This window comes from Heliangelus exortis, chromosome 1, assembly GCF_036169615.1.
Source record: "Heliangelus exortis chromosome 1, bHelExo1.hap1, whole genome shotgun sequence".
Classification (NCBI taxonomy): Eukaryota; Metazoa; Chordata; class Aves; order Apodiformes; family Trochilidae; genus Heliangelus; species Heliangelus exortis.
Window position 1 is genome coordinate 554,786 of NC_092422.1, and position 27,920 is coordinate 582,705.

Here is a 27,920-nt window from a genome sequence, read left to right on the forward strand (position 1 = left end):
TATTAATAAGATATTTATTATAAATAATATATATTTTTTTTAGCTCTCCCTGAGATCTTGCAGGGCTGACAGGAACTGATAAAGTTGTTTATTATTATTATTATTATTATTATTATTATTATTATTATTATTATTATTATATTTATTATATTTATTATATTTATTATATTTATTATTATTATTTATTTTATATTTAAATAATTATTTTATATTAAATATTTATTATTTATTTTAAATCTATTATTTATTATTATTATTATTATTATTATATTTATTATATTTATTATTATTATTTATTTTAAATTTAAATAATTATTTTATATTAAATATTTATTATTTATTTTATAGATATTATTATTATTATTATTATTATTATTATTATTATTATTATTATTATTATTATTATTATTATTATTATTATTATTATTATTATTCTGCAGTGCATTATCTGCCAGGGTCACCTGAGTATTTTTTTTTAATTCAACTGATTTGGCTGCTTCCTGCTTCCCAAAACGTTTCCCTGCTGCTAAAGTGGTTGTTTAATTATTATTTAGTCATTAATAATTAAAAAAAAAAAAGAGTGGTGGTTGAATTATTTAATTATATAACTATAAAATATTTAATTAACTATTTAATTATATATATAATATATAATATATAATATATAATATATAATATATAATATATAATATACAATATATAATATATAATATATAATATATAATAATAATTAATTGTTCAATTATTTGATAATTAATAATTAAAAAAATAAGTGGTTGTGTAATTATTTAATTCTATATATAACATTTAATTAATTATTTAATTTTACATATAATATATAATATATATAATATATATAATATAATATATAATATATAATATATATGATAAATAATATATAATAATATAATAATAATGAATAGTGTAATTATTTAATAATTAATAATTAAAAAAAAGTGGTTATTGAATTATTTAATTATATATAATATGTAATTAATTATTTGATTTGACATATAATATATAATATAATAATTAATTGTTTAATTATTTAATAATTAATAATAAAAAATAAGTGTTTGTTTATTTATTTAATTATATATAATATATATATGTAATGTATAATATTATAATAATTAATTGTTTAATAATTTAATAATTAATAATTAAAAAAGAAGTGGTTGTTGAATTATTTAATTACACGTATAGTATTTAATTAATTATTTAATTATACATATATGTAATATATAATAATATAATAATTTATTGTTTAATTATTTAATAATTAATAATTTTTAAGAAGTGGTTGTTGAATCATTTAATTATACATAATATTTAACTATTTATTTAATAATATATATAATGTATAATATATAAAAATATAATAATAATTAATTGTTTAATTATTTAACAATCAATAATTAAAAAAAAAGAGAAGTGGCTGTTTATAATTTTTATTATTATTATTATTATTATTATTTAATGAGCCGATAAATTCCCCCCGGAAAACACCAGGGCCCAGCCCACCAGCCATGGGCTCTTCCATCTCATCCATGAGAAATTCCAGGAGGAATTCAGAACTCGGGAATTCTGAGCCTTTTGTTTTGTTTTGGTTTGGTTTGGTTTTGTTTTTTTGTTTTGTTTTGTTTTGTTTTGGTTTGGTTTTGGTTTTGGTTTTTTTTTTGTTTGTTTTGGTTTGGTTTTGGTTTTTTTTGTTTTGTTTTTTTTGTTTTGGTTTTGGGTTTTTTTTTTGTTTTTGTTTTGGTTTTGTTTTTTTTTTGTTTTAGTTTGGTTTGGTTTGGTTTTGGTTTTTTTTTGTTTGTTTTGTTTTGGTTTGGTTTTGGGTTTTTTTTTTTTGGTTTGGTTTTGTGTTTTTTGTTTTGTTTTGTTTTGTTTTTTTGTTTTGGTTTACGTTTTTTTTGTTTGTTTGGTTTTGGTTTTTTGTTTTTTTGTTTTGTTTTTTTGTTTTGTTTTGTTTTGTTTTGTTTTGTTTGTTTGTTTTGGTTTAGGTTTTTTTTGTTTGGTTGGTTTTGGGTTTTTTTTGGTTTTTTTTTTTTTTTTCTCTCTTCTCTTCTCTTCTCTTCTCTTCTCTTCTCTTCTCTTCTCTTCTCTTCTCTTCTCTTCTCTTCTCTTCTCTTCTCTTCTCTTCTCTTCTCTTCTCTTCTCTTCTCTTCTCTTCTCTTCTTCTCTTCTCTCTCTTCTCTTCTCTTCTCTTCTCTTCTCTTCTCTTCTCTTCTCTTCTCTTCTCTTCTCTTCTCTTCTCTTCTCTTCTCTTCTCTTCTCTTCTCTTCTCTTCTCTCCTCTCCTCTCCTCTCCTCTCCTCTCCTTCAGGCACTGGAAGATGCTCCTGGGACAGGGGCTCAGCACCCTCAAATTCAATAATTTCTTCCCCATGTCCCCTCTTCAGGTTTGGAAGTTTCTCCCTGTTGTGAATTTGCATTCTGGCTTCTGAATTCCTTTTTCATGCCAAGTGCCCTTCCCTCACTAAATGTTGTCTTTGGCATGAGGACAACAGGAGAGGAGGTTGGGTGCAGAGCAGGGAGAGAGGGAGGAGAAAGGGACCTAATCCTTAGAATCCTAGAATCCTAGAATCCTAGGGGTTGGAAGGGACCTGGAAAGATCATCTAGTCCAACCCCCCCTGCCAGAGCAGGGCCCCCTAGAGTACATCCCCTAGGAACGTGTCCAGGTGGGTTTTGAATGTCTCCAGTGAAGGAGACTCCACAACCCCCCTGGGCAGCCTGTTCCAGGGCTCCGTCACCCTTACAGTAAAAAAATTTTTTCTGATATTCAACTTGAACCTCCTATGCTCCAATTTACACCCATTACCCCCTTGTCCTATCACTGGTCACCACTGAGAAAAGCCTAACTCCATCTCCCTGACACTCACCCCTTACATATTTGAAAACATTGATGAGGTCACCCCTCAGTCTCCTTTTCTCCAAACTAAAGAGACCCAGCTCCCTCAGCCTTTCCTCATAAGGGAGATGTTCCACTCCCTTCATCATCTCAGTAGCTCTGCGCTGGACTCTTTCAAGCACTTCCCTGTCCTTCTTGAACTGAGGGGCCCAGAACTGGACACAATACTCCAGGTGTGGCCTCACCAATGCAGAATAGAGGGGGAGGAGAACCTCTCTTGACCTACTAACCACCCCCTTTCTAATGCACCCCAGGATGCCATTGGCCTTCTTGGCCACCTGGGCACATTGCTGGCTCATGGGCATCTTCTTCCTCACAGCATTTCTGCTGGATCCCTTCCCAGCCTCCTTGCTCTTCTCTGGACCTGCTCCAGCACCTCAAGCTCCTTCCTGAGCTCAGGGGCCCAGAACTGGACCCAGGACTCAAGCTCTGGCCTCCCCAGAGCTGAGCACAGGGGCAGAATCCCTTCCCTGGACCTGCTGGCCACGCTCTTCCTCAGCCAGCCCAGGATGCCATTGGCCTTCTTGGCCACCTGGGCACACTGCTGGCTCATGGGCATCTTCTTGTCTACCAGGACCTACCTTAGGAAAGGTCTCAGCCATCAAGCGCAAAAAAAAACCCAAAAAAACCCCAAAAAAACAATGGGGAGGTTCCTTGAAAATTAAATCCCAAGGGGGTGACCTGGAGCAAGGATCCGGATCACGAATCCCAACAGCAAAGCCTCGGGAATTGCAGAAAGAAACACAGGAAAAAAGTGTTGGGAATGAGAAAAGGATTGTAAGGAAAATCCCCCCAGGAAATCCCACTCTGGGCTGGGGCTGGGGGTGCAGCTTGCAAAGCTCTGGGTTTTGGATGGGAACTGCAGAAGTCAGAAATCAGTATAAAATAAAATAGTAATTAATTTTAAAAAGAAAAAAAGAAAAAGAAAAACTCCTATTCAGAGAGATTGCCAAAGTTGGGGGTTTTCTTGCTTTTTTTTTCCTTTTTTTTTTTCCTTTTTTTTCTTGGTTTTTTTTCTTGTTTTTTTTTCTCATTTTTTTCTCTTTTTTTTCCTTGCTTTTTTTTCTTTTTTTTTTTTTTTTGTTTTTTTTTCCTTCTTTTTCTTGGTTTTTTCTTGGTTTTTTTTCTTGGTTTTTTTTCCCCCCCTTGTTTTTTTTTTTCCTCGGTTTTTCCTTTGTTTTTTTCTTGGGTTTTTTTCTTGGTTTTTTTTTCTTTTTTTTCCTTGTTTTTTTTCCTTGTTTTTTTTCCTTGTTTTTTTTTCCTTGTTTTTCTTTTCCTTTCTTTTTTTTTTTTTTGTTTTATTTCCTTGTGGGTTTTTTCTTGTTTTTTTCCCTTGTTTTTTTTTCCTTTTTTTTTTTTTTTGTTTTTTTTCCTTGTTTTTTTTCCTTGTTTTTTTTTCTCTAGGTTTTTTTTCTTGGTTTTTTTTCCCCCCTGTTTTTTTTTCTGGTTTTTTTCTTGAGTTTTTTTTTTGTGTTTTTTTTTTTCCCTTGGTTTTTTTACCTTTTTTTTTTCTTTTTTTTTTTCCTTGTTTTTTATTTTCTTGATTTTTTTCTTGGTTTCTCCCCCCCCTTTTTTTTCTCGTTTTTTTCCTTTGTTTTTTTCTTGTTTTTTTTCCTTGTTTTTTATTTTCTTGGTTTTTTTCTTGGTTTCTCCCCCCCTTTTTTTTTCTCGGTTTTTTCCTTTGTTTTTTTCTTGGTTTTTTTCTTGTGTTTTTTTTTTTTTCTTTTTTTTCCTTGGGCTTTTTTTCCCTTGGTTTTTTTTTCCCTTGGTTTTTTTCCCTTGGTTTTTTTCTTTTTTTTTTTTTTTTTTTTTTTTGGTTTTTTCCTTGTTTTTTTTTTCTTTGTTTTTTCTTGGTTTTTTTTCCCCTTGTTTTTTTTCTCGTTTTTTTTCCTTGCTTTTTTCCTTGGGTTTTTTTCTTGGTTTTTTTTCTTCTGTTTTTTTTTTTCCTTGTGTCTTTTTCCCTTGTCTTTTTTTTTCTTGTATTTTTTTTCCTTGTCTTTTTTTCCCTTGTCTTTTTTTTCTTGTGTTTTTTTTCCTTGTGTTTTTTTTTCCTTTGTCTTTTTTTTTCTTGTGGTTTTTTTTTTTCCTCTGTATTTCTTTTTTCCTGTTTATTTTTTTTCCAGCGAACACGCACTGGGGCTGCCCTAAGCCCCACCTCCCCCCCCTCGTCCCCACCTCCGGGCCGGGAAGGAAAAGTCCTGAATGGCCCCGGCAGCTTCTGGGCAGAGCGAAAACTTTTTTTTTTTTTTTCCTCGGAGCGCAGCGAGTTCGGGACCGGGAGAATCCGAACCTGTGAGTGGGGCAGCACCTGCCCGCCAAGGGGGGGAGGCTGAGGGTGATTTGGTACCGGTCCGGTTCGGGTTCTGCCTCTGGGTTTCCGGACGGGCTGAGGGTTGGGGAGCTGGGAAGTTTCTCCCGTTGTTTCTCTTGGGTTTTGCGCTGGTTCCCTGGAGCCTTTTGGCTCCGGGACTTTCCCAGGAGTTTCAAACCTAAAAGAAAGGAAAGGAGCAGAATCGAAAGGGGGGAAAGGAGAAGCTACAAATGTTCTGAACTCCTGCTTGGACTTGGGTTTTCTCTACATGTATTTTGTTGCTTCCTTTCCCCTTGCTCTTATTTATTTTTGTCTTTCTTTTTTTTTCTATTTTTTTTCTTTTTTTCTTCTTTTTTTTTTTTTTTTTTTTTTTTTTTTTCTTTTTTCTTCTTTCTTTTTTCTTCTTTCCTTTTTCTTTATTCTTCTTTCTGTTTTTCTTTTTTCTTTTTTTTTCCTTGTTTTTTTCTTGTTTTTTCTCTTTTCATTCTTTTTTTTCCTTTTTTTTTTCTCTTTTTTTTTTTCCTTTTTTTTTCTCTTTTCTTTCTTTTTTTCCTTTTTTTTTTTCCTTTTTTTCCCCCTTCCATTCATTTCTCCCTTTGCAGGGAATTCTCCCAACTCCCGAGGCTGCTTTCTCTTCCCAGTTTTGATATTTTTTCTTTTTTTCTGGCCCTCTTCTCACCCCAGATCTTGGTGGTTTCTGGGCCAGGATTCCAGGGCAGGACCTGAGCTGTCCCTGCCTTGAACACCCTGTGGATGCCACAGGAGGATCCTGCCCAGATCCAAACTTCTCCAGCACTGCATTCCTTGGGATAAGAACCTTGTCAAGGCAGGATCACCCTCTCAGTTAGAAAAAAAAATAAAAAATAAATCTGTTGCCATCCTCCTGGCTGGGAAAAAAAAAATAAATTGGTGGCGAGGAAGAGGAAAGGGATAAAGCTGAGGAGAACTTTTTTCTCCAGTCCTGGGAGAGGGGTTGGGGAGATTGGATCAGCCCAGTGACCAAGGGGATGGGATTGATCCTTTTTTTATTTGTTGTGTGGATTTGGTGCTGTTGAGAGGTGTGGGATGAGCCTGAGGACAAAAGTTGGGATTTCCTTAGGGACCTTTTTGGGGTTCAGGAGGCTTCTTGGTTTCTCCTGGCTCTTAGAAATGGTGGAGCTGGTCCCTTAAACCCTCCTGGTGCTTCAAGTGTTGGGGATGGATCAACCTCCTGGGATCATCCCTAAAAACCTTGATTTTTAACCCTTTGAGGGGAGGTTAAATGCTGGGGGAAGGTGGGCACTGTCTGCTCACAGCTTGGCCCTGCCTGCTGCTCCTGCAAGGGTTCAGCCCAATTTCAGGCACTGGGATAATCAGAGAATCCTGGAATGGGCTGGGTTGGAAGGGAGCTCAGAGCTCCTCAAGTCCAACCCTTGATCCACTCCCCCCGTGGTTCCCAGCCCATGGCACTGAGTGCCACATCCAGGCTCTTTTGAAATAGCTCCAGGGATGGAGAATCCACCCAACCTCCTTTCAGGGAGTTGTAGAGAGTGATTTCCCTTCCTCCCCAGGGAAAATTCTGGGAGACAGAATCCCAGAATGATCCAGCTTGGAAATGACCTCTGAGAGCATCAACTCCAACCTTTAATCCACAACCACCCCAGAGCACTCAGTGCCACCTTCAGCCCCTTCTTAAAAACCTCCAGGGATGGAGAATCCACCCCTTCCCTGGGCAGCCCATCCCAATGTCTGATCACCCTCTCTGCAAAGAATTCCTTCCTGATTTTCCTAATTCCTAAAGAATTTCCTCCTAATATCCAACCTAAACCTCCCCTGGCAGAGCTGGAGCTCTGCCAGGGGAGGTTTAGGTTGGATATTAGGAAAAAATTCTGAATCCCATGGCTCTTGTCTTGCTGAGAGTTGCCTGGGAAAAGAGCCCAACCCCCCCCTGGCTCCAACCTCCTTTCAGGGAGTTGGAGAGAGTGATGAGGTCTCCCCTGAGCCTCCTCTTCTCCAGCCTCAACACCCCCAGCTCCCTCAGCCCTTCCTCACAGCATTTCTGCTGGATCCCTTCCCCAGCCCAGTTGCCTCCTTTGGACCTGCTCCAGCACCTCAAGCTCCTTCCTGAGCTCAGGGGCCCAGAACTGGACACAGGACTCAAGCTCTGGCCTCCCCAGAGCTGAGCACAGGGGCAGAATCCCTTCCCTGGACCTGCTGGCCACGCTCTTCCTCAGCCAGCCCAGGATGCCATTGGCCTTCTTGGCCACCTGGGCACACTGCTGCCTCCTCTTCAGCTTCCTGGCAATCCCAGCTCCCTTTCTGCCACTCTCTGCCCAGCCTGGAGCTCCCCATGGGCTTCTTGTGGCCAAAGTGCAGGACCCGGCACCTGGGGTCAGTTTTGGGTCCCTCGTGACAAGAAGGACATTGAGGGGCTGGAGTGTGTCCAGAGAAGGGGAATGGAGCTGGGGAAGGGTCTGGAGCAGAAATCTGAGCAGGAGCAGCTGAGGGAGCTGGGGGTGTTCAGCCTGGAGAAAAGGAGGAGGAGGGGAGAACTTCTGGATCTCTGCAGCTCCCTGAGAGGAGGTTGGAGCCAGGGAATGTTGGGCTCTGCTCCCAAGAAACAAGGGATGGGACAAGAGGAAATGGCCTCAATTTGCCCAGGGGAGGTTTAGGTTGGATTTTGGGAGCAATTTTTTCCTGGAAAGGGCTGTCGGAGCCTGGCCCAGGCTGCCCAGTGGTGGAGTCCCCATCCCTGGGGATGTCCCACAAGGTGACACACAAGGTGAGTCCCATAACCTGGGACAAGGAAGATTGCTCTGCATCTCCCCAGGGATATTGAAGGGATTATTATGGGATCAGAGGATGGATGAGGTTGGAGGGATCTCTGGAGATCTTGAAGGGCCCTGGGGGTGTTGAGTCTGGAGCAAAGGAGGCTGAGGGGAGAACTTCCGGATCTCTGCAGCTCCCTGAGAGGAGGTTGGAGCTGGGAGGTGGGGGGAAGCTTGGTCTCTTCTCCCAAGGAACAAGAGACAGAACAAGAGGAAACTTCCTCAAGTTGTACCAGAGTGGTTTAAGTTGGATATTGGGAACAATTTCTCCCTGGAAAGGGTTGTCAGACCCTGGGTGTCCAGGGTAGTGGTGGAGTCCCCATCATCCCTGGAGGGATTTCCAAGCCCTGGAGCTGTGGTGCTGAGGCCATGGGGCAGTGGTGGCCTTGGCAGTGCTGGGTTCAGGGCTGGACTGGATGATCTGAAAGGTTTTTTCCAACCCAAACTATTCAATGATTTATTTTGCCACACGCTCTGATTTCTCTCTTTTCCCTCTCAGAGGTTTGTTTTTTTTTTTTTCTTTGCTCCTGTGCTGCAGAACACGGGTGGCAATTCCAGGCCCTGAAATGCTTCATCCTGGCTCACTCCAGCACTCCTCACCCACTCTTGCTGGGCTTTTGGCTTTGGTCCAAATTCTCCAACAGCCCAGGAGTCTCTGGAGACCTTGGTTTAATCAAAAATAAATCTTCTCTGTGGTCTCTTGACTCCCAGTTTGGTCCCAGTGCCTCCCTGGGGGTGCTGGTCCATTACAAACATGGGCTTGACAGAGAGCTTGGGAGCCTCATCACCCCTCTCAAAACCTTTTGTTATCCCCCAAGGCTTTGAAAATCCAAATTTTCCAAAGAAATGGAGGAGATGGTGGCTTAAGATGCTGCAAGGGACACTTGGGAATTTCAGGCTTGAAACATGAGTTTGAAATATGCCCTGGGAGAGGCTGAGAGCAGGGGGGTGGCTGGAGAAAACCTGGGACAAGGTTTTTTTCCAGGGATGCAGCTGCAAGTCTGGCCACTTCCAGTATATTATCCCCTTTCTTCCTGGGATTCTTTGATCCAGCTGAGCATCCCAGGCTCTACTGGAGGGAGCAGGAGATGCTTCTTCCAAAGGACATTAAAAAAAAATAAAAATAAATCAAACCCTGGCAGCAAAAAGGCAAGAAGTGCCATCCCTCCCTAGACTTTCTGCAGCCAATTAATATTAAATAATGATGGGATGAGATTTAGTTGGGACAGGAATTAATTCCCCAAATATCTTTGTTCCCCCTGATGGGGCTGGGCTGGGGTTTGCTCCAGGTCTTGTTCCTTGTCCCAGATCCCCCCTGTAATATCAGCAACTCTCAGTATTTCCTCCTGGCTGTTCCTTCCCATCCCCTTCCCACCTCACTGCTGCTGGATGAGGAAGTTTTTTCACTTCTCCTCAGCTTTATTCTCAGTTCCTTCTTCCTCCTGGCAAGGTTCCTCTGCACCTGCCCCTCCAGCAATTCCCTTTGCTGCTGCCTGGCCAGATTTATCCCCAGCTCCTGCTGAAGATTCAGGAGTCCCCCAAGAATTTGGGGATGCTGAGATTGCTCATCCAGGGGTTATTTTGGACAGAACCATCCTGAAATTCCCCAGGGAAGGAGGTGACGTGGTGTGGGGATGCTCCTGGGGCATCAGCTCCAGACTCCTGGGCAGGCTGTGTGTGCAGGTGGAAAATCCTGGGGTTTGGTGGTTTGGTTTATTGGTTTTTTTTTTTTTTTTTTTACAAATTATGGATAATATATGGCAAACACCATCTGTCTGGCTCCAGGAACTCTGTGCTCCAGGGAGCTCTTTGGGCTTTCACTCAGTGCACAAGGCACAAGAATTTTGCAGCATCTCCAGCATAATTTTTTTTTCTTTTGCAGTGCTTTTAATTTTGCAAGAGCTTCCTCTTCAAAAAACTTAATTTTTCTCACTGCTGTGTGTCTGCATCCAGGTGTCTGGAGCCTCTCTGCCTGCTGCTTTCTTCTTCTTTTCTTACATTTCCTCCAGCTGCTCCGTGCAAACCTTTCAGCTTTTTAGAACCCCTCAGCAAAAAGCCCATCTTGCCCCCCAGCTCTTCAGGGAGGAAATCAGGAGGAAAAAGCAATTATCAGGGAGGTCTTTGCAGCATCTAAAACCCCAAATTACAAAAGCTCTGGGTTAGGATCCCTTTCCTTCAGCAGATGGGGAAGGTCCCTGCTGTGGAAGGGCTTTTCAGGCTTAATCCATCATTTCAGTTCCTATCCAGAGGTTTTTTTCCTTTTTTGAGCTGCTCCAAGCAGGGAGAATTTCCCTGCCAAGCACACAGGAGGAGGTGCTGGGATCAGAAATCCCCCCTGAGGAGGACACAAGGCAGCACTTTGCTGGAGTACACACCACATCTCTTCATCCAGGGTTTGCTCAGCACCTGGCCAGGGTCCAGAGGAAAAAAGTGCTGAATTTTTTATCCAACATATTGCCTGGAGTTGTCGAGAGGAGAAAAAACTTGGAAATGTTTTGCATGCCCTTGAGCTGATCCATGCTTGAGGGAAGGAGCTTTAAATGTTGGTTTAAATGTTGGGTTGAATGTTGGTTTAAATGTTGTGTTAGATATTGGTTTAAATGTTGGTTCAAATGGTGGTTTAAATGTTGGGTTGAATGTTGGGTTAAATGTTGGTTTAAATTTTGGTTTAAATTTTGGCTTAAATGTTGGTTTAAATGTTGGGTTAATGTTGGGTTTAAATTTTGGTTTAAATGTTGGTTTAAATGTTGGTTTAAATGTTGGTTTAAAAGTTGGGTTAAATATTGGTTAAAATGTTGGTTAAAATCTTGGCTTAAATGTTGGTTTAAATGTTGGTTTAAATTTTGGTTTAAATGTTGGGTTAAATGTTGGTTTAAATGTTGGTTCAAATGGTGGTTTAAATGTTGGTTGAATGTTGGGTTAAATGTTGGGTTTAAATTTTGGTTTAAATGTTGGTTTAAATGTTGGGTTAAATCTTGGGTTAAATGTTGGTTTAAAAATTGGGTTAAATGTTGGGTTAAATGTTGGTTAAATGTTGGTTAAATGTTGGTTAAAATCTTGGCTTAAATGATGCTTTAAATGGAGGTTTAAAGGTTCGTTGAAATGTTGATTTAAATGTTGGTTTAAAAATTGGTTTAAATGTTGGGTTAAATGTTGGTTTAAATGTTGGTTTAGAAATTGGTTTAAATGTTGGTTTAAATGTTGGGTTTAAATTTTGGTTTAAATGTTGGGTTAGATGTTGGGTTAAATGTTGGTTCAAATGTTAGTTTAAATGTTGGGTTAAATTTTGGTTTAAATTTTGGCTTAAATGTTGGTTTGAATGCTGGGTTTAAATTTTGATTTAAATGTTGGTTTAAATGTTGGGTTAAATGTTGGGTTTAAATTTTGGTTTAAATCTTCGGTTAAATGGGTTAAATGTTGGGTTTAAATTTTGGTTTAAATGTTGGGTTTAAGTTTTGGTTTAAATGTTGGTTAAATGTTGGTTAAATGTTGGTTGAATGTTGGTTGAATGTTGGTTTTAAATGTTGGTTAAATGTTGGTTGAAATGTTAGGTTAAATATTGGTTAAAATGTTGGCTAAAATCTTGGCTTAAATGTTGGTTTAAATGTTGGTTTAAAAATTGGTTTAAATGTTGGTTTAAATGTTGGGTTTAAATTTTGGTTTAAATGTTGGTTAAATGTTGGTTTAAATGTTGGGTTGAATGTTGGTTTAAATGTTGGTTCAAATGGTGGTTTAAATGTTGGTTTAAATGTTGGTTGAATGTTGGCTTAAATGTTGGGTTAAATGTTGGTTTAAAAATTGGTTTAAATGTTGGTTTAAATGTTGGGTTTAAATTTTGGTTTAAATCTTGGGTTAAACTTTGGGTCAAACGTTGGCTTTGCAGGAGGCATCCCATGAGGGTTTGGGAGGAGAGGCAGAGAGGTGGGAGGATTCTCTGGGAATATTGGGCTCTGACAGCTCCAGAGCAACCCTTGAAAACGAAATGATTGGTGGAATCTTGATACAATTCCCACCTGGTTGGGTCTCTGAGTGGCTGAGGTTGGGGGTCCCAGCATTTCCCTCACCCAAACCCTCTGGGGTTCCTTCCCTCTGCTCTCAGAGACACTTTTGCTCTTGGATGAGGTCACCTCCACCCTTGGGTGCTCTCTTGTCCCCAGGGATGGATGGTGGTGGCTCCAGAAAAGGGACACAAGTCCTATGAGGAGCATCTAAGGGACCTGGGGGTGTTCAGACTGGAGAATCAGTGAATTTTTAGGGTTGGAAGGGACCTTCAGGATCATTGAATTCCAACCCCAGTTCCATGGGCAGGAAACCCTCCCACAGCCCAGGTTGCTCCAAGCCCCATCCAACCTGGGCTGAGACACTGCCAGGGATGGGGCAGCCACAGCTTCCTTGGGCACCCTGGGACAGGGGCTCAGCACCCTCACCCCAAACAATTTCTCCCTCCCCAAGATCTCCTCTCCATCTCCCCTCTTGCAGCTGGAAACCCTTCCCCCTCATCCCATCCCTCCAGGCCCTTGTCCCAAGTCCCTCCCCAGCTTTCCTGGAGCCCCTTCAGGCACTGGAAGCTGCTCCAAGGGCTCCCCAGAACCTTCTCTTCCCTGTTCCCTCTCCCCTCTTCTCTTCTCTCTTCTCCAGACTGAACACCCCCAACTCTCTCAACCTGTTCCAGGCTCTCCCCACTCTCAAATTCCAGAATTTCTTCCCCACCTCCAAACTCAATCTCCTCTTTCTCTCCAAGTTTTAACCCATTTCCCTTCTCCTCTCTCTAGAAGCCCTCCTCCAGCTATCTTAGAATCATGGAATTCTCAGGGTTGGGAGGGACCTTCCAGCTCCTCCAGTTCCAACCCCTGGATGTGCAGGGACCCCTCCCACAGCCCAGGTTGCTCCAACCCCATCCAACCTGGGCTGAGACACCTCCAGGAGATGAAGCAAGATGTGAGAAGGAAAAAAAGTCTCCTCGTGGATAAATAATGACTCAAAACCCAAAAGCAAAGGGTTTGGAGTGCTCAGGGACCACAAGGGAAGGAAATTGTCCAAGGAATTTCTGCTGGGGAATTGCAGAGCTGGGAGGTGAAAGCACTGGGGGTGCCTGGAGAGAGGGCAAACATTCCAGAGTCATGGAATGGGATGGATTGGAAGGGACCTTCAGGATCCTGGAATTCCAACCCTGGATGTGCCCCAGCCCAGGTTGCTCCAACCAACATTTAACCCCCTCCCACAGCCCAGGTTGCTCCAACCCCATCCAACCTGGGCTGAGACACTGCCAGGGATGGGGCAGCCACAGCTTCCTTGGGCACCCTGGGACAGGGGCTCAGCACCCTCAAATTCCAGAATTTCTCCCTCCCATCTCCATTCCATCTCCCCTCTTGGAGCTGGAAACCCTTCCCCCTCATCCCATCCCTCCAGGCCCTTGTCCAGAGTCCCCCAGGTTTTATCTGGTGCTTCCTTTGCCAGAAGCAAATAGGCCTTGGGGATGAGCCTGGCTGTCCTACTTCTTCTGGTGGCCACATGGGGTTGGGTTGAGTTGTATTGGGTTGAGTTGTGTTAAGTTGGGTTAGATTGAATTGGGTTGGGTTGAGTTGGGTTGGATTGAGTTGGATTGGGTTGGGTTGAGTTGAGTTGGGTTGGGGTAGGTTGAGTTGGGTTGGGTTGAGTTGAGGTGGGTTGAGTTGTGTTGTGTTGAGTTGGGTTGTGTTGAGTTGGGTTGTGTTGAGTTGGGTTGGGTTGAGTTGGGTTGAGTTGGGTTGGGTTGAGTTGGGTTGGGTTGAGTTGGATTGGGTTGAGTTGGTTTGGGTTCGTTTGAGTTGGGTTGGGTTGAGTTGGGTTGAGTTGGGTTGAGTTGAGTTGGGTTGAGTTGAGTTGAGTTGAGTTGGGTTGAGTTGTGTTATGTTGAGTTGAGTTGGGTTGAGTTGTGTTGAGTTGTGTTGTGTTGAGTTGTGTTGAGTTGTGTTGGGTTGAGTTGTGTTGAGTTGGGTTGAGTTGGGTTGGGTTGGGTTGAGTTGGGTTGGGTTGAGTTGGGTTGGGTTGAGTTGTAGAAGTGGTGGCCTCTCTCTGTTGGCTATAAAAGGAGCCCAGGAGGTGGCCCAGGGCCAGATGTCCCCAGTGCAGATGTTGGGTCAGATGAGTCTCACAGCTCTGGGACAGCATCCCCAGCTCCTCCACACATCCCACGGGGAATGCTCTGAGAGGTCCAAGCTCTCTTTTGGTACCACCAGGTGAGCTCCAAGCCCTTCACCACATCTTCCAGTCCACTGGAGCAGGTGAGGACCCCTCCAAGAAGGGCTCCAGGGCACAAGGAGCTCTGTGGGACCTCATCCAAAAATTGGGAAGGAGAATTTCACCCTTCCCGAGTCAGAGAGGGTCAGGGCTGGATGGGACTTCCAGGAGAACCCAGTCCTGTCCTTTGCCAGAGCATCTCTGCTTGTGTTTCCTGGGTTTCCAGACTGAGTTTTCCTTTTTTTCCTGACCTTTTAATTTCTCAGCAACAAATTCCCTTTTCTTTGGCTTCTTTTGGGGTTTCTGGGCTGGGCCATTTCTCATCCCAGAGAATTCAGGAGTGCTGAGCTGATCTCATCCCTACTTTTTGTTGCCAAGATGGGAACAGCTTTGGGGCACATCCTAGACGACCCCTTGGATTTCTCCATTTTCTTTTAATTTTATTTTCCTTTTCCAGGGAAGGAATGATGTGTCCACACCACCTTTTCCTTTTTCTTTTGCATGACAAAACCTCTTCTCACCACGTTTCCCAAGCCAGCTTCCCCTTTCAGGCAGGAAAGCTCATAAATACCAACACTGACACCATTCCAGCTCCACCACCACTGAATGCAAATTATCCAGAAATTCAGCAGGAGGAGGACAGATTGGAGGATGTTTTGCTGGCACCGTGTGTCCCCTGCTGGGATTTAATTTGCTGTGTTACAGTCTCCATTATTTACCCAGACTCTGCTGAGCCCAGCTCCTCTTTTCCCATCCTCAGCCAACAGAAGCTGCTTTGCTGCTCTTAATAAAGGTGTTGGGATAGATTTGTGCCCTTGGGAATAGGACAGGACTTTGGTGAATCCAAAAATGCTCCCTCCTCTTATGTCAGTTGTAAAATCCCAGAGTGGTTTGGGTTGGAAGGGACCTTCAGGATCCTTGAATTCCAACCCCTGGATGTGCAGGGACCCCTCCCACAGCCCAGGTTGCTCCAAGCCCCATCCAACCTGGGCTGAGACACTGCCAGGGATGGGGCAGCCACAGCTTCCTTGGGCACCCTGGGACAGGGGCTCAGCACCCTCACCCCAAACAATTTCTCCCTCCCCAAGATCTCCTCTCCATCTCCCCTCTTGCAGCTGGAAACCCTTCCCCCTCATCCCATCCCTCCAGGCCCTTGTCCCAAGTCCCTCCCCAGCTTTCCTGGAGCCCCTTCAGGCACTGGAAGATGCTCCAAGGGCTCCCCAGAACCTTCTCCTTCTCCTTCTCCTTCTCCTTCTCCTTCTCCTTCTCCTTCTCCTTCTCCTTCTCCTTCTCCTTCTCCTTCTCCTTCTCCTTCTCCTTCTCCTTCTCCTTCTCCTTCTCCTTCTCCTTCTCCTTCTCCTTCTTCTCCTTCTTCTCCTTCTCCTTCTCTTTCTCCTTCTCCTTCTCCTTCTCCTTCTCCTTCTCCTTCTCCTTCTCCTTCTCCTTCTCCTTCTCCTTCTCCTCCTTCTTTCTCCTTCTCCTTCTCCTTCTCCTTCTCCTTCTCCTTCTCCTTCTTCTCCTTCTCCTTCTCCTTCTCCTTCTCCTCCTCCTCCTCCTCCTCCTTCTCCTCTCCTCTCCTCCAGGCTGAACACCCCCAACTCTCTCAACCTGTTCCAGGCTCTCCCCACCCTCAAATTCCAGAATTTCTTCCCCATCTCCAACCTCAATCTCCCCTTTCTCTCCAAGTTTTAACCCATTTCCCTTCTCCTCTCCCTACCCCCCCGTGTCCAAAGCCCTCCCCCAGCTTTCTTGGAGCCCCTTCAGATATTGGAAGGTTGCTCTGAGCTCACCTGGGAGCCTCCTCTTCTCCAGGCTGAACAACCCCAATCCCTCAGCCTGGCTTCCCAGGGAGCTGCTCAGCCCTCTGAGCATTCCAGTGGCTCCTCTGGACACCTTCCAGGAGCTCTGTGTCCTTCTGATGCTGGGGACTCCAGAACTGGACCCAGCACTGCACAGAAAATCCTGTTTAGGGCACAATTCCTTTATGGGTGCAGCTGGGTGCAGGAATTTCAGGAGTTTCAGGAGTTTCAGGAGTTTCAGGAGGTACAAACCAGGCTCCCTGCAGCCCTTTTCCTCCCCAGCCTGGATGAGGAGTGGTTCCCACTGTGCTCCTGCTCTCAGCACCCGCAGCCTTGTCCTGTCCCAGTTGATTTATTGCTCCCCAAACACCTTTAGGGAGGCAGGGGGGGTCTGTTCCTTACTTTGCTCATGGGGAAACTGAGGCACAAAGGGAGGAAGTAGATTTCTGCAGAGCTGAAGTTGGCTCCTGGGTGCTCTTGGTCCTGGTTCTGCAGGGCTGAGCTTGGAGCAGGTTTGGTGCCAGGATCTCCAAAAAAATCAAAAAACTCCAGGGTTGATTTTTCACCTTTCCCCATTTCTCTGGCTTGGCCCCTCCGGACTCCATGGTTTCCATGGTAACCATGGATGCTTGGAGAAGGAATATCAAGTCCTGCTGTGCACCCTGGGGTGCTGGAGGGGGTTTAGACCATCAAGGAGTTGAAACCTGCAGAACTGAGCCAGGTCCTGTTGGGTTTTTCTCTTTTTCCTTTCCTCCTCAGGCCTGGGGACATCTTCTGGAATTTGTTATTCCATCATCTCTGCTTCCTTCCTGCAGAGAAGCTGATCCAGTGAGACCTCTTGACCCTACCTAGGAGAAACTGCATGAATGGAGAACAATCTTTCCATCCAGAGATGGAGAAAAATGGGGTTCTCCCCCCCAAAAAAATGGGAGAACCCTTGGGCTGAGCAAAATGGGCTCGATCCAGTTGAAGGAAAGAAGATTCAGGATCTCCTTAGTGTGCTGCTATCTTCATAAAATTGCTTTTCCTTTTTTTTTTTTTTTTTTTTTTTTTTTATAGTTGAGTCTTATCTGTCTTTTTATTAGGCCTGCTGCTTGTCCTTTGGACTAGATCAATATTTCCATTTCCTTTGATTTTTTTTTTAAAGAGGCACTGAGGCTCAACAGCCCCTAAATGCAGGAGGTTTTCCAGGTTTTGAGCTGCTGAAAACCTCTGCAGCTCTCAGAGCTCTGCTGAGGGTTTTTCCTCGGGTCTCTTGGTGGCTCTGCCTTCCATAGGTAAGGCTGATGATCCTTTTTCCAGCTCCAGAATTCTCTGATTAATCCTGAAATGGACGTAGGGAACCTTGCTGAGGGTGGGAGTGGTGGGATGGGGGCATCCTCGGCCACCCTGCTGGAGAATGGAGATGATGGAGATGGAGAAATGCTGCTGGATGATGGAGAAAGAGAAACCAAAGCCCTTCTGTGGTGGGGTGGGAAATCTGGGGTGGTCGTGGGGGTCGTGAGGGGCTTTTCCACCCCACTTGGTGCAGGGATTGGGGAAAAAATTTCTGGTGGTGCTTCCAACCATTTGCTTCTGCCAAGAAGACCACGGAAGCTGAGTAAGAGGTTGGATGAATTCCAGCTGTAGCAGCTCCCTGAACATCCTGAAGGGTTAAAAGCTGCAAAAAATATTTAAAGAAAGGTTTGGAAAGGATGGTCAGGAGGGACAAAAAGAGAGGTTTTCCAGAAAGGTGGTGGAAGCCCCATTCCTGGAAGTTTTTAAGGGCAGGGTGGATGGGGCTCTGAGCATCCTGATCTGGTGGGAACTGTCCCTGCCCATCCAGGTTGGACCTGGGTGATCTTAAAAGTCCCTTCCAAGCCTGAAAATTCCATTATTCTATGAAGAAAGCTGGGGGAGGGCTTTGGGGCATTGGGGGGGGGTGGGGGGGGGGGGGGGGGGGGGGGGGGGAAGTGAGTGGAGAAGGGAAATGGGATAAAACTTGGAGAGGGGAAATAGACGTTGGACATTAAGAGGAAAATCTGTAATTTTTGAGGGTGCTGAGCCCCTGTCCAGGGTGCCCAAGGAAGCTGTGGCTGCCCCATCCCTGGCAGTGTCTCAGCCCAGGTTGGATGGGGTTGGAGCAACCTGGGCTGTGGGAGGGGTCCCTGCACATCCAGGGGTTGGAACTGGAGGAGCTTTTGGGTCCCTTCCAACCCTGAAAATTCTCTGGTTCTGTGAAGAAAGCTGGGGGAGGCTTTGGACACAGGGGGGTAGGGAGAGGAGAAGGGAAATGGGGTTCAAACTTGGAGAGAAAGGGGAGATTGAGGTTGGAGATGGGGAAGAAATTCTGATTTGAGGTGGGGAGAGCCTGGAACAGGTTGAGAGAGTTGGGGTGTTCAGTCTGGAGAAGAGAGGAGAGGAGAGGAGAAGGAGAAGGAGGAGGAGAAGGAGAAGGAGAAGGAGAAGGAGAAGAGAAGGTTGTGGGGAGCCCTTGGAGCAGCTTCCAGTGGCTGAAGGGCTCCAGGAAAGTTGGGGAGGGACTTGGGACAAGGGCCTGGAGGGATGGGATGAGACCAATGGCTTTAAACTGAAAGAGGGGAGATTTAGGTGAGATTTTAGGAAGAAATTCTATGATTTGAGGGTGCTGAGCCCCTGTCCCAGGGTGCCCAGGGAAGCTGTGGCTGCCCCATCCCTGGCAGTGTCTCAGCCCAGGTTGGATGGGGCTTGGAGCAACCTGGGCTGTGGGAGGGGTCCCTGCACATCCAGGGGTTGAATTCAATGATCCTGAAGGTCCCTTCTGACCCTGAAATTCTATTATTTCATGAAAATGCTCCTGGAGGCCACAGGCTCTGATGCTTTCAGGTCTGTTTGGGGGAGGAGGGGAAAAGGGAAAACCAGGACAGAAGGGCTTTAAGCCTGTGGTGGTTCCCAGCTCCATGATCATGCCAATCCCTGCAATCCTGGCCTCAAACCCATTTAGGATTTCTCCCTGGCATCCTTTTTCTTTCCCCTGTGTAGCCCTGAGCTTTCAAGAGGCTCCAGCACCAAATAATTCATCCCAGAGCTGGGCAGCATCCTGGTCCAGAGGCACACGGGGTTTTTTTCCTCCTGCACTGCTTCACCCTCCAGAGGTTCAGGAGAGCTTTCCATGAATGCTTTAAATTTGTGATTTTTTTGAATTTACTCCATTGATCCTTCGTGTTTATTTATTTTTTTTTCCTCTGGCAACATCTCATCTCTTGAAATGGAGCTGAGGGCACTGATTGCTTTTTTTTTAGGCCAGGGATGCTGTGGAGCTGGGAACTCCAGATTTAATTCCCTCTGCAGAGCATTTTTTAATTTAAGGTTTTAATTTAAGGTTTTATAAACACCCCACATAAAGCAGACTCCTCCTCTCACTGGGATTTACATCAACCCCTCCACTTGGTGATTTATTTGAGGCTCCTTTTGCTTCTGATCAGAGGGGAATGAGAATGACACAGAAGAGTCCTGTAAGAGCCTTTCACCTCCTTTGGGATGGAAACATCTGAAAAAAAAGGGTGGTGAACAACAAGCTGAAGCCTGATGGGTTTCATTGTGCCTCCAAACAATGCAGCTTCCTGAGCAGGAAGGCTGGGTGCTAAAATCCCAACAAAAATGTTGTCCTTCCTCCAAGCATCCCCAGATTCTTGGGAGAGGGGAAGAGGAGGGAGAGAAGGAGGAGGAGGAGGAGGAGGAAGGTTCAAAGGGAAGGAGGTCAGTGGTGCAAGGAGGGGGAGGGGGCTTTCCAGGGATGGATGTTTCTGCAAGTGGGGAAATTTTTAGGGCTGGTTGGGAGCCAGAAAGGAAATGTGGAAAGGTGGTGGAAAACTGGCAGAGGTTGCCCAGGGAGGGGGTTGAGGTCTCATCCCTGGAGATGTTCAAGGTGAGGCTTGAGGAGGCTCTGAGCACCCTGAGCTGGGTGAGGGTGTCCCTGATACTGCAGGGGTTTTACTAAATGACCTTTAGAGGTCCCTTCCCACCCAGATTATTCCCTAATTCTGTGATTCTATGGCCACAAGACCTTTAGAGGTCCCTTCCAACCCAAAATGTTCCATGATTCCATCTTCCAGGAGAAATGCAAAAACACCAGGAGTGGAAAGGAGGGGTTTTAATCCTTTGGAGATGCATTGTATGGAGGAATGGAGAAGGATTCCAAGGTTCTGAGGAGACCCAAAACCCACCATCCAGTGCCTGAAGGGGCCCTACAGGAAAGCTGGGGAGGGACTTTTTTAAGGGTGTGGAGCAAGAGAACAAGGGGCAATGTTTTTGAGCTGGAAGAAAGGAGATTGAGGTTGGACATGGGGAAGAAATTCTTCAATTTGAGGGTGCTGAACCCCTGTCCCAGGGTGCCCAAGGAAGCTGTGGCTGCCCCATCCCTGGCAGTGTCTCAGCCCAGGTTGGATGGGGCTTGGAGCAACCTGGGCTGTGGGAGGGGTCCCTGCACATCCAGGGGTTGGAATTCAAGGATCCTCAAGGTCCCTTCCAATCCATCCCATTCCATGACTCTGGAATGTTTGCCCTCTCTCCAGGCACCCCCAGTGCTTTCACCTCCCAGCTCTGCAATTCCCCAGCAGAAATTCCTTGGACAATTTCCTTCCCTTGTGGTCCCTGAGCACTCCAAACCCTTTGCTTTTGGGTTTTGAGTCATTATTTATCCACGAGGAGACTTTTTTTCCTTCTCACATCTTGCTTCATCTCCTGGAGGTGTCTCAGCCCAGGTTGGATGGGGTTGGAGCAACCTGGGCTGTGGGAGGGGTTCCTGCCCATGGAATTGGGGTTGGAATTCAAGGATCCTGAAGGTCCCTTCCCACCCAAACCACTCTGGAATTGTCTGACTGCCACAGGGGGACACCAGGTTTGGTGTCACCAAGGTCCTGTCCTATTCCCAAGGCCACAAATCCATCTCAACACCTTTCTTAGGAAGAGCAGCAAAGCAGCTTTCAGGTCCCACCCAACCCAAACCATCCCGGGGTTCTCTGATGTGCTGAGCCCTCCTGCAGGCAGCAGCTCCTTCCTCCGAGCCTGGAGGGAAGTTCCTAAACCCCCCCTCAGCTGAGCAGAGCAAGGCTTGACAATTCCCTGCCCTTGGGAAGGGATTTGGGCAGCCAGCAGCTCCCAAGCTCCTTGGTCTCATTCCCACACTCCTGGATCTCTTGTCCTGGGGCAACCATCACTCCTGCCTGAGCTGGATTTATGGGGCTGGGGCTCAGGGGGGGATTAGGGGAGCTCTGGAGAGCTCTTTGCTGACTGAGAGGGTTGATCCAAGGCTGTGCTTGATCCCGGGCACAAAGGAGCCAAGGAAGGGGGGTCCTGCCTGGTTCCAGGATGGGAAGGGCTCAGTCAGCACAAGGTGAGTCCCATAACCTGGGACAAGGAAGATTGCTCTGCATCTCCCCAGGGATATTGAAGGGATTATTATGGGATCAGAGGATGGATGAGGTTGGAGGCATCTCTGGAGATCTTGAAGGGCCCTGGGGGTGTTGAGCCTGGAGCAAAGGAGGCTGAGGGGAGAACTTCTGGATCTCTGCAGCTCCCTGAGAGGAGGTTGGAGCTGGGAGGTGGGGGGAAGCTTGGTCTCTTCTCCCAAGGAACAAGAGATAGAACAAGAGGAAACTTCCTCAAGTTGTACCAGAGTGGTTTAAGTTGGATATTGGGAACAATTTCTCCCTGGAAAGGGTTGTCAGAGCCTGGGTGTCCAGGGTAGTGGTGGAGTCCCCATCATCCCTGGAGGGATTTCCAAGCCCTGGGGATGTGGTGCTGAGGCCATGGGGTGGAGGTGAGTTCAGGGTTGGATCTGATGATCTTAAAAGCTCTTTTCCCAACCAAAAAAATTCCATGATTTTATAAAGTGACCCAAGAGGTGAGGGGGATGTAAAGGGAGTCAGAAAATTCCAACCCCCCCAGGTTGCACCCTCATCCCTGGGGGTCCAGGTGCCCACCCAGTGCTGGTCAGGGGGGGTCTGCAGGGTGGGAGGTGTCTGATGCCCCCTGAGCACCTCCAGAGATTTTGTCAATGTCAAACCAAAGCTGCAATGTCAAACCAAACCAATGTCAGAGCCTGGCCCAGGGCAGGGCTGGAGTCCCCATCATCCCTGGAGGGATTTCCAAGCCCTGGGGATGTGGTGCTGAGGCCATGGGGCAGTGCTGGGTTCAGGGTTGGATCTGATCATCTCAAAGGTCTTTTCCAATCAAAACAATTCCATAATTTTATTATTTATAATTTTTCCTTGCCATGAGGAGCATTCCTGGCTCATGTTCAGCCCAAGGTCCTTCTCTGCAGAACCTGCCAGCTCCCAGCTCACCAGGAGCTCACCAGGAGCTCACCAGGGGCAGGATTTTTTGCTCCATGAGGTTCTCCAGGACACTGAGATCCCTCTGTAAGGCAGCACAATCATCCTCAGTGTCAGCCTTGCATCTCCTGCCAACAGGTTGGGACTCTGCCCCAGCATCCAGGTCCTTGATAAGGATGAGGAACTCTGCTCACCTGGGGAATAATTTAAACAATATTGGTATTGATGATGTTGAACAGACTGTGCCCCTGTTATCATCAGATGAGGGAATGGGTTGGAAGGGACCCAAAAGCTCCTCCAGTTCCAACCCCTGCATGGGCAGGGACCCCTCCCACAGCCCAGGTTGCTCCAAGCCCCATCCTCAGGATGTTGGAGGACTTGAAGAAGGTGGAAAAAACCCCAAGAGCTTGAATCTGAGGTCACCTCCTGTATGAGGAGGTCCTGATGGCAGAAAATGTGCTGACAGCTGCCACATGGCTGGAGGAATTCTGGAAATCTGTTCTGTGCAGCATTCTGAAGGGAATGGTGTCCACATGACAAAAGTCCCTGTAATGGGCAGAGAAGCCAGGAGTGGGAAAGGAAACTCCTTCCCTTTTGCTAGGGATGATCTTTCATTGATTAATAAACAGCTCTTAAAAGATGCAAGGAAAATTCTCTTCTAACACTGTTTGGAACTGTGCTCAAACCAGTTAGAACTAAAAGACCTCTTGGTTTCATAGAATCCCAGACTGGTTTGGGTGGGAAGGGACCTTCCAGCTCCTCCAGTTCCAACCCCTGGATGTGCAGGGACCCCTCCCACAGCCCAGGTTGCTCCAAGCCCCATCCAACCTGGGCTGAGACACTGCCAGGGATGGGGCAGCCACAGCTTCCTTGGGCACCCTGGGACAGGGGCTCAGCACCCTCACCCCAAACAATTTCTCCCTCCCCAAGATCTCCTCTCCATCTCCCCTCTTGCAGCTGGAAACCCTTCCCCCTCATCCCATCCCTCCAGGCCCTTGTCCCAAGTCCCTCCCCAGCTTTTCTGGAGCCCCTTCAGGACCTGGAAGATGCTCCAAAGGCTCCCCAGAACCTTCTATCTTCTCTTCTCTTCTCTTCTCTTCTCTTCTCTTCTCTTCTCTTCTCTTCTCTTCTCTTCTCTTCTCTTCTCTTCTCTTCTCTTCTCTTCTCTTCTCTTCTCTTCTCTTCTTTTCTCTTTTCTATCTTCTATCTCCTCTCCTCTCCTCTCCTCTTCTCTCCTCTCTCCTCCAGACTGAACACCCCCAACTCTCTCAACCTGTTCCAGGCTCTCCCCACCCTCAAATTCCAGAATTTCTTCCCCATCTCCAACCTCAATCTCCCCTTTCTCTCCAAGTTTTAACCCATTTCCCTTCTCCTCTCCCTACCCCCCCGTGTCCAAAGCCCTCCCCCAGCTTTCTTCATAGAATCAGAGAATTTTCAGGGCTGGAAGGGACCTTCCAGCTCCTCCAGTTCCAACCCCTGGATGTGCAGGGACCCCTCCCACAGCCCAGGTTGCTCCAAGCCCCATCCATCCTGCCCTTAAAAACTTCCAGGGATGGGGAATCTTCCAGCACCTCTCTGGACAACCTGTGCCAGGCTCTCCCCACCCTCCTGGTGAAGAACTTCTTCCTCACTTCCAATCTCCATCTCCCCTCCTCCAGTTTGAATCCATTCCCCATGTCCTGTCCCTCCCTGACATCCTCACAAGTCCCTCCCCAGCTTTCCTGGAGCCCCTTCAGATCTGTGAAGGTTGCTCTGAGCTCTCCTTGGAGCCTTCTCCTCTCAAAACTGAAATTTTGCCTTCAGCTGAATGATTTCTTTTCTCTTGGCAGGGGGACCAAGCAGAGCTGGGAGGATGATGAGCACCCCCCTAAAAAGCAGCTCCCTGGATGGCTCCCAGAAAAGCCTCTGCAGGAACCCATTTCTCAGTATCAAGGTAAAAATTTGCTTTCTACAATCCTCCCCCCAACCCCACCCTGAATTTTTGGCCTGGTAAAAAATTATTTATCATTCTGCAGAAGGCATTGGTGGGGGTTTTCTCTTTAGAAATATTTTGGGAAACTCTCCCAGGGCAGAGGTGCCAGGGGATGGCAAGAGGTGGGACAGAGATGCTGCAATGCAAACTCAGCTTCCAGCTTCTGCAATATTTATCTGCAAGCAGTGAAACTTCCAGAGCCCCAAACCAACCTTCCAGAGAAGCAAATCCCAGATCTCCAAGGGCAGATGAGCCCTGATGGTCGTGGAAAGGATTTTTTTTTGTTTTTTTATGGTAGCCATGAGAAATGCGTGGAGGTCGTGGGAGCACTGGAGATGGAGGAAAATGGGGAATTGGAGCAAATCTGGGGGGTTTTAGCCCCCATTTAGGCAAAGAATGGAGTCCAGTTGACTTAAACCATCTCCTTGTTGGATTTTATTCACTGCAAACTGCAGAGCATTGCCCAGGGCAAGCAGAGGTTGTGAACAGAGACAAGAATTTAGGTTTCCTCTGTCCTGGAGCACCCAAAAACCATCAAACCATGAGGATTCAGGGCTGAAGCTCCATTTTTCTCCACTTTTCAAAGCTGGGAAGCAGCTGGATGTGATGGAAGCTGAGATCTTGGGGGGGGGATGGGGGCAGAGTGTTGCCTGCTTGGGCTTAGGACATGAACCTTCAGCTTCCCTGCAGATCCAGATGGATTCTTGGCTCCTGATCATGGCTGGGGCAGTGCCAGGGGAACTCCTCAGCTCACTTCTTGCACACTCAGTTGTTTGCAGAGGAGGATCCGTGATCTTTGGCTTTCCCTTTGTAAAGTGCTAATGGCATTGAAAAAAAAACCCACCCCAAAACCATGGCAGCATCATCACCCCACTGCTAGAAACACTCTTGGAAAGATGTAGCAACACCCAAAAGAAAAGGTGTAAACATTGAGATAGGACAAGTAGCTGCAAAATAGAAATAATAATCAGCATTGACCACAGAGTTGCTGGAAAAAAAACATTTTCTGAGCTTCCAGCAGTGTCAGGGCTCCAGGAAAGCTGGAGAGGGACTTTGGCCAAGGTCGTGGAGTGATGGGATGAGGGGAAATGGCTTCAAACTGGAATTTTGCCTTCCAGTATCTGAAGGGGCTCCAGGAAAGCTGGGGAGGGACTTGTGAGGATGTCAGGGAGGGACAGGACATGGGGAATGGATTCAAACTGGAGGAGGGGAGATGGAGATTGGAAGTGAGGAAGAAGTTCTTCACCAGGAGGGTGGGGAGAGCCTGGCACAGGTTGTCCAGAGAGGTGGTGGAGGATTCCCCATCCCTGGAAGTTTTTAAGGGCAGGTTGGATGGGGCTTGGAGCAACCTGGGCTGTGGGAGGGGTCCCTGCACATCCAGGGGTTGGAACTGGAGGAGCTGGAAGGTCCCTTCCAAGCCTGAAAATTCTCTGATTCAATGAAGAAAGCTGGGGGAGGGCTTTGGACACGGGGGGGTAGGGAGAGGAGAAGGGAAACGGGTTAAAACTTGGAGAGAAAGGGGAGATTGAGGTTGGAGATGGGGAAGAAATTGTGGAATTTGAGGGTGGGGAGAGCCTGGAACAGGTTGAGAGAGTTGGGGGTGTTCAGTCTGGAGGAGAGAAGAGAAGGAGAAGGAGAAGGAGAAGGAGAAGGAGAAGGAGAAGGAGAAGGAGAAGGAGAAGGAGAAGGAGAAGGAGAAGGAGAAGGAGAAGGAGAAAAGAGGAGAGGAGAGGAGAGGAGAGGAGAGAAGAGAAGAGAAGAGAAGAGAAGAGAAGAGAAGAGAAGAGAAGAGAAGAGAAGAGAAGAGAGAGAGAGAAGAGAAGAGAAGAGAAGAGAAGAGAAGAGAAGAGAAGAGAGAAGAGAAGAGAAGAGAAGAGAAGAGAAGAGAAGAGAAGAGAAGAGAAGAGAAGAGAAGAGAAAAGTTCCAGAAGCCCCTCAGTTCCAGAAGGACAGGGAACTGCCGGAGAGAGTCCAGGGCAGAGGCACCAAGGGGATGGAGGGAGTGGAACATCTCCTGGTGAGGAAAGGCTGAGGGAGCTGAGGGGCTCTTGGAGAAGAGGAGAATGAGGGGTGAGCTCAGGAATGTTTAGAAATATGGAAAAAGTGAGTGCCTGGAGGATGGAATAAAGATTTTCTCAGGGGTGACCAACAACAGGACAAGGGGCAATGGTATAAACTGGAGAACAGTTGGTTCCATATAAATATTAGGAGTTTTTTTCCCTGTGAGGGTGAGGGAGCCCTGGCCCAGGCTGCCCAGGGAGGTTGTGGAGTCTCCTTCTCTGGGGACATTCAAACCCCCCCTGGATGTGTCCCTGTGTCACCTGCTGGAGGTGACCCTGCTCTGGCAGGGGGTTGGACTGGATGATTTTTGAGGTCCCTTCCAAGCCCTCACTTTCTGTCCTTCTGTGATCCCAAAAGGCTCAGGAACCATCAGCCCTGAGACGACCCCCCCAGGGGAGGTCTGAGCTGTGCTCCTCAGCTGCATTTGGACTCGTGGCATGGAGTTCTCAGGGCAGAATCCTCTCTCTCTCTGGGGATATAAATAGAGGCACACGTGTCAAAAATGCAGAGCTGTGATTTTCTGGTTCTTCAGCCACCTCAAATGCACAAACCACAAGAGCTTGTGCAATGGTTTCTGCAAGAACCGTTTGAAACCCTGGGCTGGAAGCTGTGTTTGCTGAGGAAGTCATTTAGAAACTGGACAGGGTGACTTCACTTCTTGAAACCAAAAGATAAAAAAAAAAAATTCAAATATCCAAAAAAAGCAAGAGATCTAGGGGGAAAAACATCCTGTGCTGAGCATAACTGTGTGCCTGGTGACATGTGTGGCTTCATTAAGCTTCAGCTGCTTAATTGTGACACAATGAGCCAGAAGAAAGGGTTCTTCTTGCCAGGATAAACACCTGGCAATGCTGTGCTTGCAATCATCCCTGCAGCCTCCTGTGATGCCCTTGAAAATATTTCCCTGAGGAAAAATCAGAGGGGGTTTTATTTTTACAGAGAATCTTGCCGGTAATTAAAAAAAAAAAAAAAAAAAAAAAAAATACAGCTGAATGGACTGGAAAGAGAATGGGAAAGAAACCTCAGGACTCTATGGCACTGACCTCTCACATCCCCTGTGCCTTCAGCCTCTCCAGCTCTGGTAAACCTCAGTCTTGGTGGTTTCTGAGCTCTTTTTTCCCCTCTGCCAAAAGGGATGAGTGAGCTCACTGCTGAAGCAGAATTATTCAGCCACAAGGGAACAACCCAGATGCTGCAGGACAGGGGGAGTCACCCCCCATGCAGCTCAGGGTTCTTCTAAGAGGTCCTCAGATGCTGACATTCAAATTAAATTAAATTACATGATTCAGAACATCCCAGAGTGGTTTGGGTTGGAAGGGACCTTGAGGATCCTTGAATTCCAACCCCTGGATGTGCAGGGACCCCTCCCACAGCCCAGGTTGCTCCAAGCCCCATCCAAGCTGGGCTGAGACACTGCCAGGGATGGGGCAGCCACAGCTTCCTTGGGCACCCTGGGACAGGGGCTCAGCACCCTCACCCCAAACAATTTCTCCCTCCCCAAGATCTCCTCTCCATCTCCCCTCTTGCAGCTGGAAACCCTTCCC

General features: G+C 46.2%; 2 protein-coding genes across 2 annotated transcripts in view; one reads left to right on the forward strand and one right to left on the reverse strand.

The window, feature by feature from the left end:
• Window positions 1-450: 450 nt before the first annotated feature.
• Window positions 451-27,920, reverse strand: part of KCNE3 (potassium voltage-gated channel subfamily E regulatory subunit 3) — a 97,090-nt gene continuing 69,620 nt past the window's right edge. Inside the window, exon 2 of the mRNA XM_071757332.1 lies at window positions 451-461. The gene's annotated coding sequence lies outside the window, so the exon portion shown is untranslated. The remainder of the gene's footprint in view (window positions 462-27,920) is intronic.
• SLCO2B1 (solute carrier organic anion transporter family member 2B1) overlaps window positions 5,156-27,920 on the forward strand; it is a 238,989-nt gene continuing 216,224 nt past the window's right edge. The window contains 2 exon segments of the mRNA XM_071734365.1: window positions 5,156-5,206; window positions 24,173-24,276. Of these exon segments, the coding sequence (XP_071590466.1) occupies window positions 24,196-24,276 (81 nt within the window). The 5' untranslated portion in view covers window positions 5,156-5,206; window positions 24,173-24,195.